Below are 19,049 nucleotides of genomic sequence, written 5' to 3'. Positions count from 1 at the left end.
TTGTAATCATATAGCACTCTTACACAATAAACTTTAACTTTGGCCACCATACAGTATGTTATTGTTTGAGATGAGATGTTGGATATTTGAATAAATAAAGTGATATTTATTTATGTAATAATAAATATTGATGGATAATGATACTATTAATTTAAATAGTTGATTTTTTAATTGTTACATTCTCAGGGATTTTTGCCAAAAAATATAATTAGATTTGATTTCTGTACACAGTTACAGAAGTTTACTGCATCAACTACAGTGTAGATGTTTATAATTTTTGTCCCTCAAGTGCTGACAACCTCATTTTCATTGTTAAAATTATGACCAAAATTAGTAACTAATCACATTCATAAATAAAGTCAATGATGTATAAGGTATACTATTTTGTTTTACATGCACTAAATGAATATAAAGGTAAAAACATCCAATAATTTGTAGCGTCAATGTGGTGACTTTTGTACAGGAGAAGGGTTCACATCATTCCACAACAGAGGCTGAAATAAATCAAAGCTCTGAGGAAACGGGCCCCTATTCTTCCAAAAGATGCAATGAGTTCTTAAAGTGCACACAAGCCAGATGGACCCCCAGTTTTAAGCTGTTACCTGAGAAGACTTGGTTCTACCAGAGGAAGATCTAGAACTAGCACTAATTATAATGCTGTAGTTAGCTGCACTCCACCTGTCTGGCCAACTTGCCAGAGAAAATATAAGTACAGTATACTATGGTATATATATTTTTATTGAATTTTGGTAACTATTTTAAAGAAAATTTTAACAATGTAACTTAAATTTAGAGTAGAAGCAATTTTAACAAGGTAGATTAAAGCCATTCCTTTTTAGTACACTTTAATACAAACAATCAACTAACTTACTCCCTTCTGACTTGTTGGAACAACTCTTGGTCTATTATAACCTTCTCCATTACAGGCATCATATAGCTTGATGCTGGAGACTTCTCTAATGAATCAAGATCCATCAGCTCTGCATCTTTTTCTGGTTGGGGTGCGTCTTCAGATATCGTAAGAACATAAAATGTTGTTCCTTGCTTAGAGGAAAGCACCTCTTTGACTGCCAGTTGTGCCGGAGTACTCGGTGCACTTGAGGTGGAGTCTCGAGAGGTCACTGACACACTCTGTGAGTACAATGATACTTTGCATTATTCATACTTTATAAAAACCAGCTACAGCATAACACATATTGGTGGTAGAGTCTATTCACATTTACCCACTTTATAAGCGATTGATTGATTGATCGATCGATAAATTTAATGTAATGTCTGCTGTTAAACAAATTAGTAAAACAAAAACTTTAACACAAAAAATAAACTGAGTATTGGCACAATCATTAGTAAAAATAAATTTAGAAAAAAAAAATCAGAAACCTCGACCTCAAGATTGGAAAACCACAAGCAGCGCCACCACCCCCACCACCGCTTTTATAATAACAATATAATAATAATTACACTAATCTAGACTAGGTATTAATAATTTAATTACTTATTAGACGACCTTCCAAAAGAGACCAGAGCGTGAACACATATGAAACTTAATTATACAACACAAATAATTCACATGAATATAATTCATTGTGAGATGCGGATTAATATAAACACAAAAATTCTTAATTGAAGACGACGGAAATTAAATTCATATATTCTTAGATCAACATTGGATATGGTGCTACTGGCCCTAGATAATCAAGTCATTTTCGTTAATATAGCTCATAATGCAGTCTTGGCAGCAATCATATCCTCTGTTGATCTTGGGTCAAAACTAACATACAATTGCATGTCACCTGCACAATTATGAAAGGAAATATTAAGACGTCTAAAATTCCAGAATTGAAATATGTCGTAAAAATGGGTGGTCCAGCCATGGACCCTTGTGGAACAAAAAAACATATCGCAGGATTTGGAGGTTTCACCTACCCTATCATCTATTACAGTGCCTAGTTTGATAGGTTACTAACTTCTGTCACATTTACAACTACTCCCTGCATAGTGGTACATTCAATACCATATCTAAACTCCGTCCACACTATCAAAATTTCTTTGACAAAAAACTGTTGTGTGCCCATATATAGTCATGATGTGCCCATATATAGTCATGATGTGTCCATATATGGTCATGATGCAATGTCATCATGACCATTTTAGGTCACATGTTTTTGTTAAATAAAATATGATAGTCTTGACAGTGCTTAATAAATAGCTGACTACTTTTTAGTGCCATGTTCACACTATCCCTTTTTATGTCATAAATATGTGTGATTTACTCATACATGTACATAATGACGTCATATTAGGCTTGGGCCTTTATCTGTCACAGAGAACATGATAAATGTGGACAGAGATTAAGCCTGTTTGGGGATGATTTACTTTATACTCATAACATCCTTTCACACTTTCTAACAAAATTAATTTTTTGGTTAAAATCAAAATATTAAACTGAACATAAATTAGCAAAAAAAAAACATAATAGGAAATGTAAGTGAAAACAACCAGGAATTCTGTAAGCAAAAAAATGAAGTGAGTAGCTCTTGCCTCTTGCCTTAGTCTTACCCTTTTCATGATTTTCTTCCACCTATGCTTGGAATCGCCTAAAAAAACCTGAACCAAACATATACATTTAATTCTAATGACATCAGCTGTTAAAATGCTTACACCATGATTAAAATTATAATTTTCAACTAGATGTAAAGTGCTGTGCGTTTAAAACATTGCCTAAAAAAAGTAGAAGGCAACAGAATTTTACAGTATATTCTCGCGTATAAGGCGATCGGCGTATGAGTTTGAGAAGACTTTCGTATGTCGGCTAAATAAGACAACCACCTCTTTCACCGTTGAAATTCCTACTCTTTGCTGCATTTATGGTCTTGATACTGCATTTGGCAGGCTAAAAACAGAGCCAAATACAGCGCTAATCTTCCAAATAATGTAATACCATTTTATTGGATTTTAAATGTTCATCACAATCATATTTCCCCACATTTAAAATCTCATTATTCATACTTATAGTTAGCAACCTTTAGTAGTAAATGTTTGTGTAATCGGCAATACGCAAATAATTAAAATAAAACATCTGCATGCGTTGCACGTATAAGACGACCCCCCTGTTTTTCAATCGTAATTTGCTATTACGCAAGAATACACGGTAAAGATGTACTACTTCAAAAAAACTGAGATAGAGAAAGAGTTTCTTACAATGGCATATGTATTAAGGAAATGAAAGCTGTTTTTGCAATTTTTTACAAAAGGTGGGTAAATAGACTAACCCCAGATCTTGATTGCACACTTCTGTTTTCAGCTGGGCTTGGAGTTCCTTGGATACGTGAATTGGCAGCTATTCGTAATTGTCTCCTAAGTTTATTTTGTTCAGCGATCTCTTCATTCTGCTTCAGTTTTCTCTCCTATTAATAAATAAAGGTTTACTTCAATAGTTACAGTCGTACTTTTTTCGTAAGGCCAACTCAGACAGCGTCGTATGACCCAGCCCGACACGATTCGATGTTGGGGAAGGTCTTACGCTGTCGTGAGAAATATTAAACCTGTTCAATATTCCACGATGTGACTGTCTCCGATTCAAAGCATCACTTCTGCGTTTAACTCACACAGACCTAAGCAACAAAAAATCTTGTCAGGCTGTGTCGTACAACACTGTCTGAGTTGGCCTTTACATGCAGATTGTGTTCAGCCTTACACACATTACACAAAAATCAGAAGCACTCACATTGGGATGAAGTCTATCAACATCGAAGAACTTGCAGACAGACTGATCGTAACGTTGTAACTCATCTTGAACAAAATTTGGGTACTCCTTCACAATGCTGTGTTGCTGCTCGTGGAACTTGTAATAACTACAAAAAAATAATAATAAAATATCAAATACCACACGTGACAACCATGACAACAGGTCAGGTCAGCTAAACTAGATATACTGTGTGTGTGTTGAACCATGTAAATCCTTAAGATCAATTTCACATGTGGCAACTATTAGTTTTCTATACAAAAGTGAAAATTATCTGTACTCATTGTGATAGAGACCTATTCATTTTTAATAATTTTCTAAAATGCTACATCATTGAAAGTACTGCAAAACCAAGTGTTAATATTCCATTTTTTTTGTTGTTGTAAATATGTTTAAGGAAGCAAGAATGCTCTCAGTGATAATATGCTACGAACAATCATGATTGGCTCTGTTTGGAACATGTCTCAGCTACAAACAATTGATATTTCTTGCTTAAAAAAAGTTTTATATAAATTTCTTGGTTTAAATGTTTTTATTTTTATGTGTGATTTAACATTTTATATTATTTTCAAGGTTTTTCAAACGTAATTTTAAATGTTTATTGGTTTAATAATATGACATCATTACACCAAATTAACATCATCACAGTGTTAATAAATAGAGTTGGTATTTGGGAATGTGTAATTGGAAGATATTACTGTAATAGCTGTAAACAGTTTGCTCAAGCAAAGATAATAGAAGGAGAACATAAACCTGAACCAAAAATATTGAAACAACATCCGGGTTCCCCAGGCCCCCAACCTGATGGTGGTGCCCATCATATTATCTTTGATTCAATCAAGTTTGTTTGTTTCTTGTTTGTTTCTCCACTCCATCAAATAGTCCCCCGCTCATAGGAGGGCGGACGTTCTGTCTTTCTTTTCCTATACAAGTTCTTTGACTCGCGTCAACTTGAAATGTTTCCAGTCAATGACGGCCAGATGCCCACTCATGGGGATGACAAACTGCTATTGATGTTATCAAAAACTAGCATTGCTGTAGACAGCTTACCTGAATTTGATGTTATATAGGATGAGAATAGCTTTTGACAGCTTACCTGCTCTTGATGTTATCAAGGACTAGCATAGCTTTTAGCAGTTTATCTTTGAGTACTTCTTCAGTTGCTTCCTGCCTCATTCTATCCATAATGATATCAAGGTTGGCTTCAGTATCCTACAAAAGAGGAAAGCAGTATTTTTTATATAAATATAATAGATATTTTTCAATACATGAAATAAAATAACTGACAGAAGTTACATAAATTATATAAAACATCAAGAATATATTAGACAGGGATAAACAACTACATACAAACTGAATGTTGACAATAATAGTTTTACAATAGATCACACACGAACAAAAATTTTGTGTTGACAAACTAAATATTCAATTAATCACAAGAGATATTGCAAGTAACTCAGGTGCAAGTCAATTATCTTAAAAATTCCAGAGACCATTGGTTAAGTGGATGGGCTCATTCTATCCAAACCATGGTTTACAGTGCAAGATCTCTAGTTGACGTCTCATATTATTTGATTTTGTAGGATATAAAAGAAAATAAACCAAGAGCTGAACTGTAGCTTATCAACTTGTACTCAGCTCAAAGTAATAATGGAACTACATATTGTCATGTTGAATTGATTATTTTGAATTAAACATAATAATCTGCTTTTATATATCGCAAATTACAATACGATCTCTAAGTAGCTTTTGAGACATGATTTAAACAGTTTAAGTGAGGTGCAATCCACTACATCCTTTGGTAGCTGATTCCAATGGTCACTGTTGAAAGGTCCACTCTCCATATAAACAAAACTAAAATATATTGACGAAACTAACCTGATTTTGATTGTCATGTTCATGACGACATGCTTCTAACATTTCTTGCAGTTGACGTTCTCTTTTTGCCAATCCTATCTCATGAACATCCCAGAGATGCCCTGCGCCTTGTGCATATTTGAACAAGTGATGTAACTGACTTGAGTATGCCACTGACAAATTTTCCAAGGATTTCTAAAAGGAAAACAAAGCATCATAAAACCATACAAATACCTGGTGAATAACTAATCCTAATAAATATATACTAGCCAATAACATAGCAGTCGTGGGTCCAGGAATTCTAAATAGAGAGGCCCTAGCGAGGGACTTTCACAGATGGTTTTTGCTGAGGTAAGAAAAATCTATGGCACCTCTAGATGGCCGGAAATGGCACTTTCAGACTCCTATATTTGATTAATATTTTTTTTTTTCTCCATTTTTTATATTCTAATGCTGTCTCTTATACACATCTAGATGTGTATAAGAGACAGGGCCAGCTCAGTCCTCTTGAATTCGCCATTGCGTAGTAGTGAGGATTATCATATTCAGGATTTATTTGTCCTCACAAAAAATGGGATGCAAGTTACATGTGATGACTCAAACATTCTGTTTAATAGAGTGCGACATAAGCCATCTTCTTCATCCAGGCTTGTAACCAGGTTCATGGGAACAGGGCGGGAGGATGGTTCCTATAGATCAAATTTAACTCAGAAGTGTTTCTTTAATAAACAAAGTTCATGATAAAATACTACTACAGTAGTAAACTGATCAAAAAGGAGAGAAGTCCCTCCATCCAAGTCAAATGTTATGTGGGGCATGGTGTTACACTTAGACAGCCAAAAGGCTCTACAGAACATCAATGTCTCTCTATCTTCCACAGGGAGATCAGGGATTATAATTGCAACTATAAAGTGGTCAAGTTTAGCCAAAAGGGTGCACAAACAAATACTATATTTGTCTTCATAGAATAATTATTCTTATGTAATTATTCAATGTGATTTCCCATTTGTGGGAAGAATAAAGTTTCCTAGCATATTTGTATAATTCTTACATCCATTGTCTGCAGCATTTCTTCAAATATTCTCTGTCTTTCTCCAATTAGAGGCAAGAAACTGCCTTCCATCACCAATGTGACACTCTGTTCGGAACAAACACCAGCCTCCAACAGTGAATTCTAAAATTTGAAACATAATGTTTACATCCTATGTTCTAACTTAATAATAGCTTCAGGTGAAAGTGAAAATCAGAAGGCATACAACAGTGATAAGCGCAGGAGAGAAGTGGTACAAGTAAGGTACAATAAACCTTAATATTGAATATCACACTGGAAATTTATTTTTTATTTAACAGTATAAAACATAAAATATTCTTAGGACAAAAGACAATGGACACAATTATTTATTTAATAAAGAAAGAAAAAAAATGCAATTATTGTACAGGACTGAATTAAAACAATAAATGAAGTAAACCAATGTAAAATTATATTTAGAAGACTTATCAACAATAAAGTTAAGATACAACAGAAGCATGAGAAAAAAACATACAGGTAAGAAAAATGACAAAAGACATTATAAATTCATATTATCACATCTGACATAAAACATTTCTAGATAGATGGATTTATTTGGTACATGTAAACACCAAGGATAACACACGAAAATCTAAAGACCTATTTTTAGTGGGGTCTTTTTGGTGGTGATCGGACAGTTCATTGGGAGAAAATCTCTTGCTCTTTTCTGAAGAGTGTACAGCATTCTTTAATGTGCACGTGGGTCAAAATGACCGTGCACTATTGTATTACTTGCATTTTAGCCCTAAAGATGACAAAAAGGATCACCACGGTTCAGCGCAAAAACAGTGGTTACCACCAGTTTAGCCAAGTGAGCTATGCTGCTCCATAAATGCATGTAGTTCTGATACTAACCTTGTGTTTTTCCATTTCTACAAGACAATCTTGGCAGATTTGTTCATATTCTTCATGCATCTTGTCGAGGTATGCAACATGCACTTGTTCAATCTGTTTGTTTATGACACCAATTTCTTTATTCCACTGGTAGACAGCAGCCTTTGTAGAGCTCGGTGGCTTCATTTGTCTAAAGATAATGAGGGTAGGGAGTAGCTAATTTAATTAACAACTCTTGGTACATTTTGATAAACTATGTTAGACCTATATTTGCTGTCAGATTTCCGACATTTCAATTTGAAAAAAAAAACTTTGGTCAAGCTTCCACAGGTAGGCTGGAACCCTGGAGTAGCTATAGTAGGCCTACCTTTTTCTAGCCAATGTTGCTTGGCGGACTGCACACATAGGGCTTTTAATTCATTTTCACGGGGCGCACTTTGCCCACCTGTGCAGTATAACAACATGTCAGGTAGGGCAAAACATTATTCCTATCAAATCTCCATGGTTGCAGCTGTAGAAAAATAAGGGTGGGTGGTAGAAATTTTAAGGGTGGATGATGATAACACTGGTGAACTCTAAATAATAAGAGTGGATTTTAAGGATGGGCAAGGGGGGGTTAATAAAGGTGGATGGAGGGCCATGAAATTAGCTGTAGATTGGGTGGAAAACTGGATGACCCTGCCCACCATAACTATATCCTTGAATCAAATGAACACCATTTAGAATAGTTTCAGCCTCTTATTTACCATACCTACTGCAATGATTTACCTGAGTGAATGAATTAGATTGAGCCTTTTTGTATTCAATTCATCTTGCTCTTCCCTCAACTGCTGAATAAACTCTTCAACCTTAACAGGTTTTGTAATGCTATCACTCATCATGTAATTCCTGAAATTATTAAACATCAATTTTGAAGTTGATATTTATCCATAATTACATCAATCATGGTAGTTAGAATTATTCCTTTGGTATAAAAATAAAAGCATCACTCTAAACCTGTTTTTTTTTTTTTTTTTTTTTTTTTTTTTTTCAGATTTAGTTGTTGAGAACACCAAAGATAACACACAAACATCCCAAGACATATTCCCAGTGGGGTTCTTGTGGTTTAGATTACGCAGTACACTGGGATACAAACTACTCATTTCAGAAGAGTGTGCTATGTTCATTATAAAGGACATGAGCCATAATTGCACATGGGACCGACGGCTTAAACGTCTCTTCCAAAAGGCAGTGCGCTTTTTTGCACTTGCCTTTCAGGCCTCCAGCTGAAATGCAAGTACCTTTAACTTCATATGTAATGTGTAATTCGACTGGTCGTTCTTCATTAAGCCCAGTCTACCTGTGCAGTAATGAAATCCTACTTTAATGAAGATGGCCGGACAAATAGAAAACTGGTAAAATATTCAACAAAACAAAATGGCTGTTTAGTTACCATGCTAGTGTAGCCAAGGTAGTCTTAGCTTATGGCTGTTAGTTTTTATCAACAGATATTTTATGTGGACTAATATTATAATTATTATTTTCTTGAAAACTAATCTATATTAACACATGTTTTTGCTAAAACTGACCAATCAGCCATGTTTGTTTTGGTCACAACTCATTGCAAAGTAATGCACTCTGATTTCACTTCACGAACCATCCAAGTGAAAGTAATTCTCAACGAAAACTCCAGTTAAAAACGGCCATTTCTTTGTAAACCTGCATGCATATAAAATTGGCATAGACAGAACAAAAAAGAGAAATATAGGAAATAAAGAGGAAAGGAATGCTTACAGGAAAGCCTGGATAGCAACATCTGTGTTGAGTTTTCTCCAATCCTCCACTCGTCCCTCCCAAACACGATAGTGATCCTTCTCGCGCTCAATATCTGCCTTCAATAATCGAGCATATAGATTGCTGTAAGCACATCGATTATGAAGCACTGTCTGGTTGATGATCTGGGACTCTTTCTCGATGAATCTGTCAACGTCCGGCGGCATTAGATGCGCTATGCCTTCCAGACACTTAGCGTATGACTTGAGAATGCCTTTAATCTAATACCAAATTTTAAATGATGTTAAGAAAGCCTCGAAATGGCAAGACTTTTTTTATACCTTGTTTCGTCAGAGGAGGGCAGAGAGAAAAATAAAAATAAAATGTTGTTTTCTTACTTAACCAACAATTTTGCAAAAACATCCAGATGAAGAAAATAAAAAAAAATGTTGTTGATGAATAGAAACTGTGTAGCAAAAGGGATGGTTAAATACTTTAAATTTACATAATTAGGAAGACATATACATATCTTTTTATTGTAGATTTCAAGGCAGCTGCAGGCGTAATAAAAATTAAGAAAAACTTTAATTTTTTTCTGAAATTTCATAGTGGGTGCGCTAAATTTTAATAAAACTTTATTTTCACTTGAAATCATCATTATTGGCAGGAGCGGGTTCATTGAATAAGGTATAAAAAAGTAAGAAAGTAAGATAATAAAATTTTATTTATATTTTTTTTCTGCCCTCCTCTGAAGATCTGTAAAAAAAAATATGTTTGTGAAACAATGTATAAAAAAGTCTTGTTTGACTAGTGTGATAACACAATGAATAATAGGTACCTGCTAGGCATGCTTGGCTACTGCCTACAGATGGGTCTAGGCCCGTTGCCACCTGCCCTTTTGCCACCCGACCAATTGCCACAACCCCCTACAGATGTCAGTAGGTCTATATATACTATACATATATACAAAAGTTGAAGTGGGAATTAATGTGAATGTGGAAGTAACTTGCATAATTGACTAATACTATTTTGCCACCTGTAGGACTGCGACATATTCGCCACTGGCGTATCTAGACGAGGGCGCGGGAAACACGCCTCCCCCTCCCGAAAAAAATGATAAAATGATAAAAATCACTTCACATCACCTCATTTTGCGAGCTAGCGCACTCACTGTGGCCCCATTACCTTTGCCCCACTCCCATTTGACTCCTAGATTCACCCCTGATATTTGCCACTAACAATCCAGTAGTCGCAAAAACCACTTACTTTCTGCAGTCGCTGGTCTTCGTAGCTATTAAGCTGAGTATCCATATCAACAATCCATTCCCTGCGGAATTTTGACTGCTTTGCAATGTCTGCCCACAATTCCACCAGCTCTTGTAATGTATAATTTTGCAACTCCTACAATAGAAATGCAGATGGCTTTTCTATTACCAACACTTCTCATGATATAACATAGTTAGTAGCTAACTTTTAACTTTTAATCCACGAGATTAGGCTCTCATTGGCTGGAGGCCAAAGAAAAATGCCCAAAATCTTGTGTATTATTGAGTTTTTCATATGGTGTGGATTCATCTTAAATAGAAAAAAAAGTTTCATACAGCTGAATATATGTGCAGTAGGTGTTAGGATATACTTTCAGGGAAATATCTATGACATGAGGCAAAGTCAGCAGGCTCCAGTCAAAACCCTAGCATCCAAAGAGATAATCTCCCCATAGAGCCAATGGAATTAGATACATCTTGTTACAGATTATGACCAATGGACCTGTGATGCGAAAAACCAGAATTTGGACTCACAAGACAGGGAAGGCAAAAGAAATATTAGCAAAACTTGCAGGGGCGGATCCAGACTTTTTCAAAATCTTAATAATTACGTTAGAAACTGTCTCTTATACACATCTAGAGTGCTAATTTCAATGCCTTGAAATTTTAAAATTTAGTGGCAAAATGGGGGGGGGGGGGGTCTCCCCCCAGCCCCAACTGGATCCGCCCGTGACACTTGGAGGTATTACATGGCAACATTGTGCTCCAGATAGGAAGAAATGGATGTGCTTGTGCTTGGCAAACAATGTCATTATATTTCATGTATTAAGTTCTTCACATTTTTGGAAATATATTCAATATCTTCAATACTCTTGTTAAGAAACAAAGTATACGCAGCATAAATTAGTTTTAAAAAAATGTTTTAAAAAAATCAAAGAGCTGGATTTTACCTTGTCATCTCCAATTTTCGACAGCAACTGATCAATAACTGAAAAAAAAAGATGAAGCAACAACCTTATTAAGAGATATAGTATACAGCTTTCTCACTATCAATAACAATATAATATATTATTCCATTCAGTTCTTTTTTATATTTTGCAATTCACACTTTTTTCTGATAGGATACATAAACAATGCTCATCCATAGTTTATAGAAATAAAGTATTGATTCTAATAAGTAATGCCTCTACACAATAGCATCATTGAGACTATTCAATAAATCATTAATTCTTATTTTCAGTCCCAAATTCTGGAACAGTCTGTCATTGAACCTACAAAGATGTTCAAATTATTGCTCATTTAAATTATTATCTTTTAATAGCAGTTAAGGTAAATGTAGTTATGCACTCCAAGTAACAACAACAAAAAAAGACCACATATAGATGATTAGGGCTCTAGCTAGACCACCCTGTAAGATTCTTCAATCTTAAATTTGTAATTGGGAGGAAGAAGTAGAATCAATTTGGCGTCCGTACCTTCATCATTTTCTTGCATTTTTGATGTCAATTCTTTCCCAGTTGCAGCAATCTGTGGTTCTAGATCCTTTAAAAAAATATAGATTAAGAAAATTAAGTACTATAATTACACAAATCAGAAGTGATGTTGGTAGTCTATGAGCGACATAATAAAATGAATCTATTTATGGAATAAAATAAATAAAAGTTCTCACAGTGATAGGGACCTACACTTCAAATTTCCAATAATATTAAAAGGTAAGTATGCATGAGGAATGGATGTAGCATTGGTTTTGTACACCATTGCTTTATTCATTACTTAAACTATTTTTTTACATTTTTGTTATTGCTTTATATTTTCCCCATGTCACCAGTGATTCAAATCCTATATGGACAATAAATAAAAAAAACGTTCAAAGCATAAATAAATATTATTTTGTTTCTATACACAGTATGAAATGAGATTGTTACTACTGTACTCACATGAGCAAGGAGTGTCAAGTCCTGATGAAGATCTTCTACAGCTGCTTCATGTCTCTGCTGCCTGCTCTCTGATATTCTATCAATTATATCAGAACCAGCTTTCTTGGCACCTACATGTAAATCATACAGTATATTAGAATTTGTATTAATAACTGGTGTGAATGGAAATAATGTAATAAAATCCTGAATCCAATCCCATGTTATAACAAAGAGTATAGAACTGCCAGAGGGCCGACTCTCGGAGCTTCGTTGAAACGCAATCCTATCTCGAAAAGTACTACCACAAGTCCCCCTCAAAAGAACGTAAATTTTCGTTCATATCGAATGTGTACATTAAATAGAACACAATGTGTTGAGTTTCGAACTCTATTCAAATTCTAATAGGAATTCTATTATCCAACAGACACGTGTCGTTCCATAAACACTTATGTTCGTGTATAGAGTACCACAGTCGTGTCGTCACAACGCCAGGTGGCGCCCTCTGTTACCAACCAGACGTTGGTTACCGTTCATTACGCCTGAATGACTTCATAGGCTTTCTGGAATAGGCATTTTAAAATCTAATATTTTACCATCAAAATGTACTAAAAGCACAAAAGCTTGCATTATATTAGTTATCGAACACACATTTAATCATCAATTATGTTATGTTAATGTAAATTTCCTATCTTGATGTTGTAACATAATTCATAATTCAGCCTTTTTGGCTGCCATGTTTTATGCTTTTTATGAATTTTTGAATTTTGAATAAAATGCCATTATATACAAATTGAAATTTACAAAGAAAAACTAAGATACAACATCTTAATTACGTTAGAAATTGGGATCAATGGTTTGTCAGTGGAGAAAATGGCATCCGGTTGAATGCATTTTGCAACGATAGCAATGGAGTAGTATCACATGTTATGGTGACGCAACAGAGTAGTACTCTAGGTTTCTACACTGTCGTTTTATGGAACCATAGCAACCACTTCCGAGAGGCGGGGCTTAGCACAAAAGTCCATTAAGTTAAACAAATTAGAAGCTTACACATAACGTCACTTAGACCCCTTACATCTCGGGCTGCTGTTACATGTTCAGACTCAACTGATGCCTCTATTGACTTCAGAATCTCTTGCCTAAAAAAATAGAAAAAACAAAGGTATTCAAAATATATTAATTATTATCATAATCATTAAGATAATTTTAACAAGAACAGTAGGACTAGAAAAAAAAAACAACACAATGATAAAAAATTACTTAATGACAAGATCATTTAAATTTAAAAAAATTGAATTTAAACTAAAAAAGGTAGATTGAATGTTTTACTTAAAATTTATCAGTTCCCTTGATCATAATAGCAATATCACGACAATGTTTGACATTCATACAGTATTCATAGCAATCATGCTATTTTAAATATTTTTTTTTTATTAATCTATATTTTCATGAGGTTGCCCCTTACAACTCTAAGCTGACTCAAAGGGTCCATCAGAATATATTATTATATATTCAAAAAAAAATTAAATACCCCTTCATATCATACTTAATGCCAAGGAATGGCAATTCAATTTTTATTCAATCTGACAATAAGTGATGTTATAAAAATCGGAAATCCGATTTAAGTCGTAGAATTATGAAGGACAAACAATTACGGGAGGCATGGGACTCAATTCTCAATCGTAGGTTGAGATCTCACTTAAGTGTCAATTCATTATACATGTAAAATACTAATGAAATACATCATCTGATTTCCCATTGTAAACCAGTTATAACAACATCCATAATACCAATAACCTGATAACATTGTAAAATGCACAAATTTTCAATATATTTTCAAAGGTACATCATCATCAGAGAAAAGATACATACAAAAATAAAATTGGGCAAAGATATAATAGAAAAAATAATAATAATGCCATAATGAATTATGAATAACTAGGCCTAGGTTTGAATTATGAATTATGATCTTGATGTACAGTATCTCTTACTACTTGCACATTTGAATGTAGGCCCACATTTAATATTAATTAGCATGGTATGTAGCTAGAAGATACACACTTCACTTTTTTCAAACCCTAGATATACTTACCTATACAATACAGGATTTTCAGACTTGTCATCATTTGGTTTGCTCTCAATCCATAACATTTGACGTTTATTCAGCGGCCTTTCACACATATTCTTTCTGTTTTCTTTGACAAGTGGAACGCCATCATCTTTAGGAATCGTTTTCTTTGAATTTAACTTTGCTTTCTCTAATGCATTCACAAGTTGAACCTTGAACAGAAGAGTTTCAGAAATATTTCTAATATAATTAATGATAAATTTATTAATGGACATTTCGGCATGTCAATCAAACTTAACCAAAGACCAATCAAAACAGGGCAAGGAATACAAGCGCACATCATGTGTTTGTCCCACAAATGCACATGTTTGCGTATGCTTTTACACTGTCATTTTGTGGGACCTTAGCAACAATATCCAAGGGACCTTAGCAACAAAATCCAAGGGGCTGGGCTTGGTGGGAAGGTTGTTTTGTAATATTTTAAATATACAGCTGTTGTACTGTACATGAATGTCACTGTCGCTTTTTGTCTTAAAATTATTTGAAATGATGAAAAATTTGGGTGCGTCCCTAAGATAATATAAGATAAACTTTATTGTCACGACCACAAAACAAGGTGTACATGAAGTTTGGTTTCCTTGATGCTTACTGTAAACTACAATACATAAATAATACGGTATAAAAAAATATTAAACACAAGGAATTAATTGCAATTAAAATACAAAATACATGGGACTAAAATAAAATATTTTGGCCCTGCAACCATTTTATGCCCACCCCAGCTGTATGGCATGTGCAACGGGATTTTAAAAAGCATGCAACCAATGGTAGCCATAAACGAATCAGGCACAAACAGCTACAGACGAATAGACTCCGCTCTGTGTATGAGCACTTGTATGTGTGATACCTATCTGTTGATTGTTTGTGACAGTCGGAGTGGGTCGTTGATGAAAATGGCCTGTCGCGCTTCATGGAATTGCATTGGCTAATGCAATGTGTGCCCGGCATTAAAACTCGGTTTCCATAAAATCGCTACACTGCCGCTACAGTGTTTTCAGTGCAATCGTTGTACTGCGTAGTAGTCCCCGACACAATCGGGAAGGCTCCCTGATAGGATCGACCAATCAGCATCACCGAAAGCTGTCAGCGATAGCATGTAGTGATTATATGGAAACCCAACTTGACTAAAACTTACCTCTGCATCAAATATCTGTCTGTAGACCTTTCCACTAGGGATCACCTTGCAAGGAGGATGGGTGTCTGCTATTACCTTTGTTTGCAACATTTTTCAATCAGTCGTTCATCTTTCTAATCAACATATCATTTAGAAACAGATTACAAAAAAGGTGTGTCCATCAGACAATCAGAATAACTTTCACTTCATCTCATTTATTCGTCATAAAAAAACAATATTGTAAACAAGACAAAAAAACAACTGAGACAGGATTAAACTATAAAAGGGTCTACAACATAAAATACAAAACATATTAATTGCAGGAGAGTGCACACAAAAGTGCACACAAACGTGATAATAATAATAATAGCATTACATCAAAACAATACACAGCTAAATACAAAAACAATATTTAATTTCATTAATTTTTTCTTAAATCACAAAAAAAACCCATCATTTTCAACATAATTTAATCATTCTTTAGTCATAAAAAGTATTTCTCTGAAAAATGTTTTATTAAGCAATTAGTAGAGCCCGCCCAGTACACTATAGGAAAATTATTATACAAAGGTTAGATTTAATGCTTGAAAAAATTTCCTGAGGGCCTGCAAGGCCCGAAGGGAATTTTTGAATGCATTAAATCTAACCTAAGTATAATAATTTTCCATTTAGTGACTTTATAAGTCAATCACCGTCTTTTAATTTTAGATTTTTTATAACCAACTGTTGTAGCAGTCATCGGTTGCTATAGTGATATGATTAGTATACGTGTGCGTATATACATTTAGCTGTGCGTATGCTGATTTTTGCTCCTGCAATATGCGTTTAACTACCCATCAGCACAGTACAGTATGGATACGATGACGGATGAATAACTTTTGTAATTTGTATTGTGTTAGAACAAACTTGTTTGTAATGCTATTTTCATCAAAGAAATAAACATTTCAGCATTCGAGAGAGAATACAGTCTCTGACGTCCTTTTTGGTCAGTGCATGCAGACAGGTAAAATCGTGCGAAGATTTCATAAGTAGGCTACGGCCTAGTAGTAGTAGTAGGAGGAGGAGGCCAGTGATCCCTCCTGCCTGGCCGTAGACCTACATCTATATTTGTTCCTGGAGTCTTTAAAATAGGTCTAGAATATTCCTATTAATTCAGTTTGTTGTGTTTATGAGGGTCCATTGATTCAATGAATTCCTTAATTGTTCATACTTAATATTGAATTTGAAGTAACTTTCTTCGGGTTCTTAATAAGCTTAAGAAGTCACGATTGACTTATAATGTGGGTTATTGTTGCTAGAAAACAGCTCTCAATGTCATCGAACCACCATTTAGCCTAGGCTCTGGTAGCTGTTCTGGCGCTAATGCACTTTAGTACTCCACCCTAACTCTAACCTTAACAATAAGATTCTCATAGCAAGACTGGAGTTGAGGTTAAGGTTCGGGTTACGGTGGAGTACTAAAGTGCATTAGCGCTGTTGTTCTGCCATTTCAATATTGTCAGATTTTACAGATTACAGTAAAATAGATCATTTGTATCAGAGAATTTTTCAAATTCTTACCATTATAAGTTAGTTTTGTATCCAAGAGTTTATTTGCCAAAAATGAATGTAATAATATGATGCATAACAATTTTTTTTTTTGCCGTAGCAAAACCAACAATCTGCTATGGATCGGCCATCGTATACACGTTGTGTCGCGAGGCGAAGTACAGCACATAAACGGCAATATTTTTGATGTTGATAAAGTAATCTGTGTTTGAAAAAGTAACTAAATGTTACTTAAAGTGTTAAAATATACTTTCAGCTAATCATTATCTAAAGAAATAATTAAATATTAAGGATTAAAGTTGATATTAAAAACAGGATCATTTCGGGAGGACTGCTAGATTCTTCCATGCGAAAATGACGTCACGCATAACCGCAAAGCAAAACAGTGTCACGATTCCCTGGTGACAGACAACTACTAATTGTTTACATGCAACTTGATATTCTCTCACTCAGATACTTCTAAATGTTTATAAAACCTTAACCATTTTCTCGATTTTGCTCATATAAAGTTTTTTATATTACTGAGAATCCCTAGGGTGCGCGGCCCGGTATTCGGCCAGGGGATAAAAAAATTATTAAAATTAATAAACTGAAAGATTTCGTTTAACAGGTACTACACATCTGAGACATAATTTATATTGTTCTAATAATCACAAAGTATTACGAAACAAACCTGTTAATTTCTTACAAGAGGGCTAAATGTAATCCGATACCCCTAGTCCCAGTATTCGGCCTAGCGCTCCAATATTCAGCCAAGCGTGTCCCAGTATTCGGCGCCCTCTATGTTGTAGGTTTAATTTGTGTTTTTCTCATTACTCATGTGTGTGTGTGTGTGTGTATATATATATATATATATATATATATATATATATATATATTTATATATGTTTTGCTAATATGTTTTTATTTTTTCTTAACAGATCATCGCCGACATCAGTTAGATGTTTGTGAAGCATGAGAGTCGAATATTTTTAATTGGTTGCAAATGATGATATATAAATAATATTAAATAGATCAAACAACCATACTGTACTGTACATTAAGAATTTAATTCAAATCACTTTGTGGTTGCCTGAGCATACTTTTCAAGTTCTATTGAAGTCTGTAGTTGCTACAAACATTTATTTATTTATTTATTAAAAGTATTCAAAATTGTTAAAAGCTACAGTAAGAACCATTTTTAAGGACGTACACAAATAGACGAAAATAGGGCCATTTACCTTAGGTAGACTCATAGTTAATAGTTCTGCACACTGTTTAACAACAAATGACTTTTCAATTAGGATCTTTACTTTGGTTACAACTCTTAACACAACTTGACATCATCAATGAATAGTATGAACGATATAACATGGTTACTGGAATATATTTTGCTAACTTAAGAAGTCTGAATACATATATATATCTGTATATTTTATTACACAATTTCTTTATTCATATATTTACAGGACTACATTCGTTGAGAGCTATGCTACACGATGTATTATTATGTCCTTTATTCGGACACTCTAGTTACCTTTCTTTGATGATTCATATATATAATTTAACAGTGTTAACGGCTATCTTGATTTATATTATACGCAACTATTTGTTTTTAACCGTACTTATTGTGTAATGGAGTGTATCTGGTGGTATTTGAATCTGTTCAACCATGAAACCTCCGTGGTCTAATGGTTATGACGCTCGCCGTGAGAGCGAGAGGTCGCAGGTTCGAGTCCCGCCAGAGGCATTTTATTACACAATTTCTTTATTCATTTATTTACAGGACTACATTCGTTGAGAGCTATGCTACACGATGTATTATTATGTCCTTTATTCGAA

General features: G+C 34.3%; 1 protein-coding gene across 1 annotated transcript in view; it reads right to left on the bottom strand.

Moving 5' to 3' along the window:
* LOC117116260 (coiled-coil domain-containing protein 180-like) overlaps positions 1 to 19,049 on the bottom strand; it is a 94,453-nt gene that overhangs the window by 72,419 nt on the left and 2,985 nt on the right. Inside the window, exons 2-17 of the mRNA XM_033260260.1 lie at positions 15,702 to 15,814; positions 14,531 to 14,718; positions 13,489 to 13,577; positions 12,460 to 12,569; positions 11,998 to 12,064; positions 11,473 to 11,510; positions 10,524 to 10,658; positions 9,279 to 9,538; positions 8,274 to 8,393; positions 7,527 to 7,695; positions 6,654 to 6,776; positions 5,624 to 5,797; positions 4,842 to 4,957; positions 3,728 to 3,854; positions 3,273 to 3,407; positions 872 to 1,131 (exon numbers count right to left, since the gene is read on the bottom strand). Coding sequence (XP_033116151.1) covers positions 872 to 1,131; positions 3,273 to 3,407; positions 3,728 to 3,854; positions 4,842 to 4,957; positions 5,624 to 5,797; positions 6,654 to 6,776; positions 7,527 to 7,695; positions 8,274 to 8,393; positions 9,279 to 9,538; positions 10,524 to 10,658; positions 11,473 to 11,510; positions 11,998 to 12,064; positions 12,460 to 12,569; positions 13,489 to 13,577; positions 14,531 to 14,718; positions 15,702 to 15,791 — 2,201 coding nt within the window. The 5' untranslated portion in view covers positions 15,792 to 15,814. The remainder of the gene's footprint in view (positions 1 to 871; positions 1,132 to 3,272; positions 3,408 to 3,727; positions 3,855 to 4,841; positions 4,958 to 5,623; positions 5,798 to 6,653; positions 6,777 to 7,526; positions 7,696 to 8,273; positions 8,394 to 9,278; positions 9,539 to 10,523; positions 10,659 to 11,472; positions 11,511 to 11,997; positions 12,065 to 12,459; positions 12,570 to 13,488; positions 13,578 to 14,530; positions 14,719 to 15,701; positions 15,815 to 19,049) is intronic.

This window comes from Anneissia japonica, unplaced genomic scaffold, assembly GCF_011630105.1.
Source record: "Anneissia japonica isolate Jap-2015-1 unplaced genomic scaffold, ASM1163010v1 scaffold171_len658169_cov177, whole genome shotgun sequence".
NCBI lineage: Eukaryota > Metazoa > Echinodermata > Crinoidea > Comatulida > Comatulidae > Anneissia > Anneissia japonica.
The sequence above is the reverse complement of the archived record's forward strand: the minus strand, read 5'-3'. Positions and strand labels throughout refer to the sequence as shown.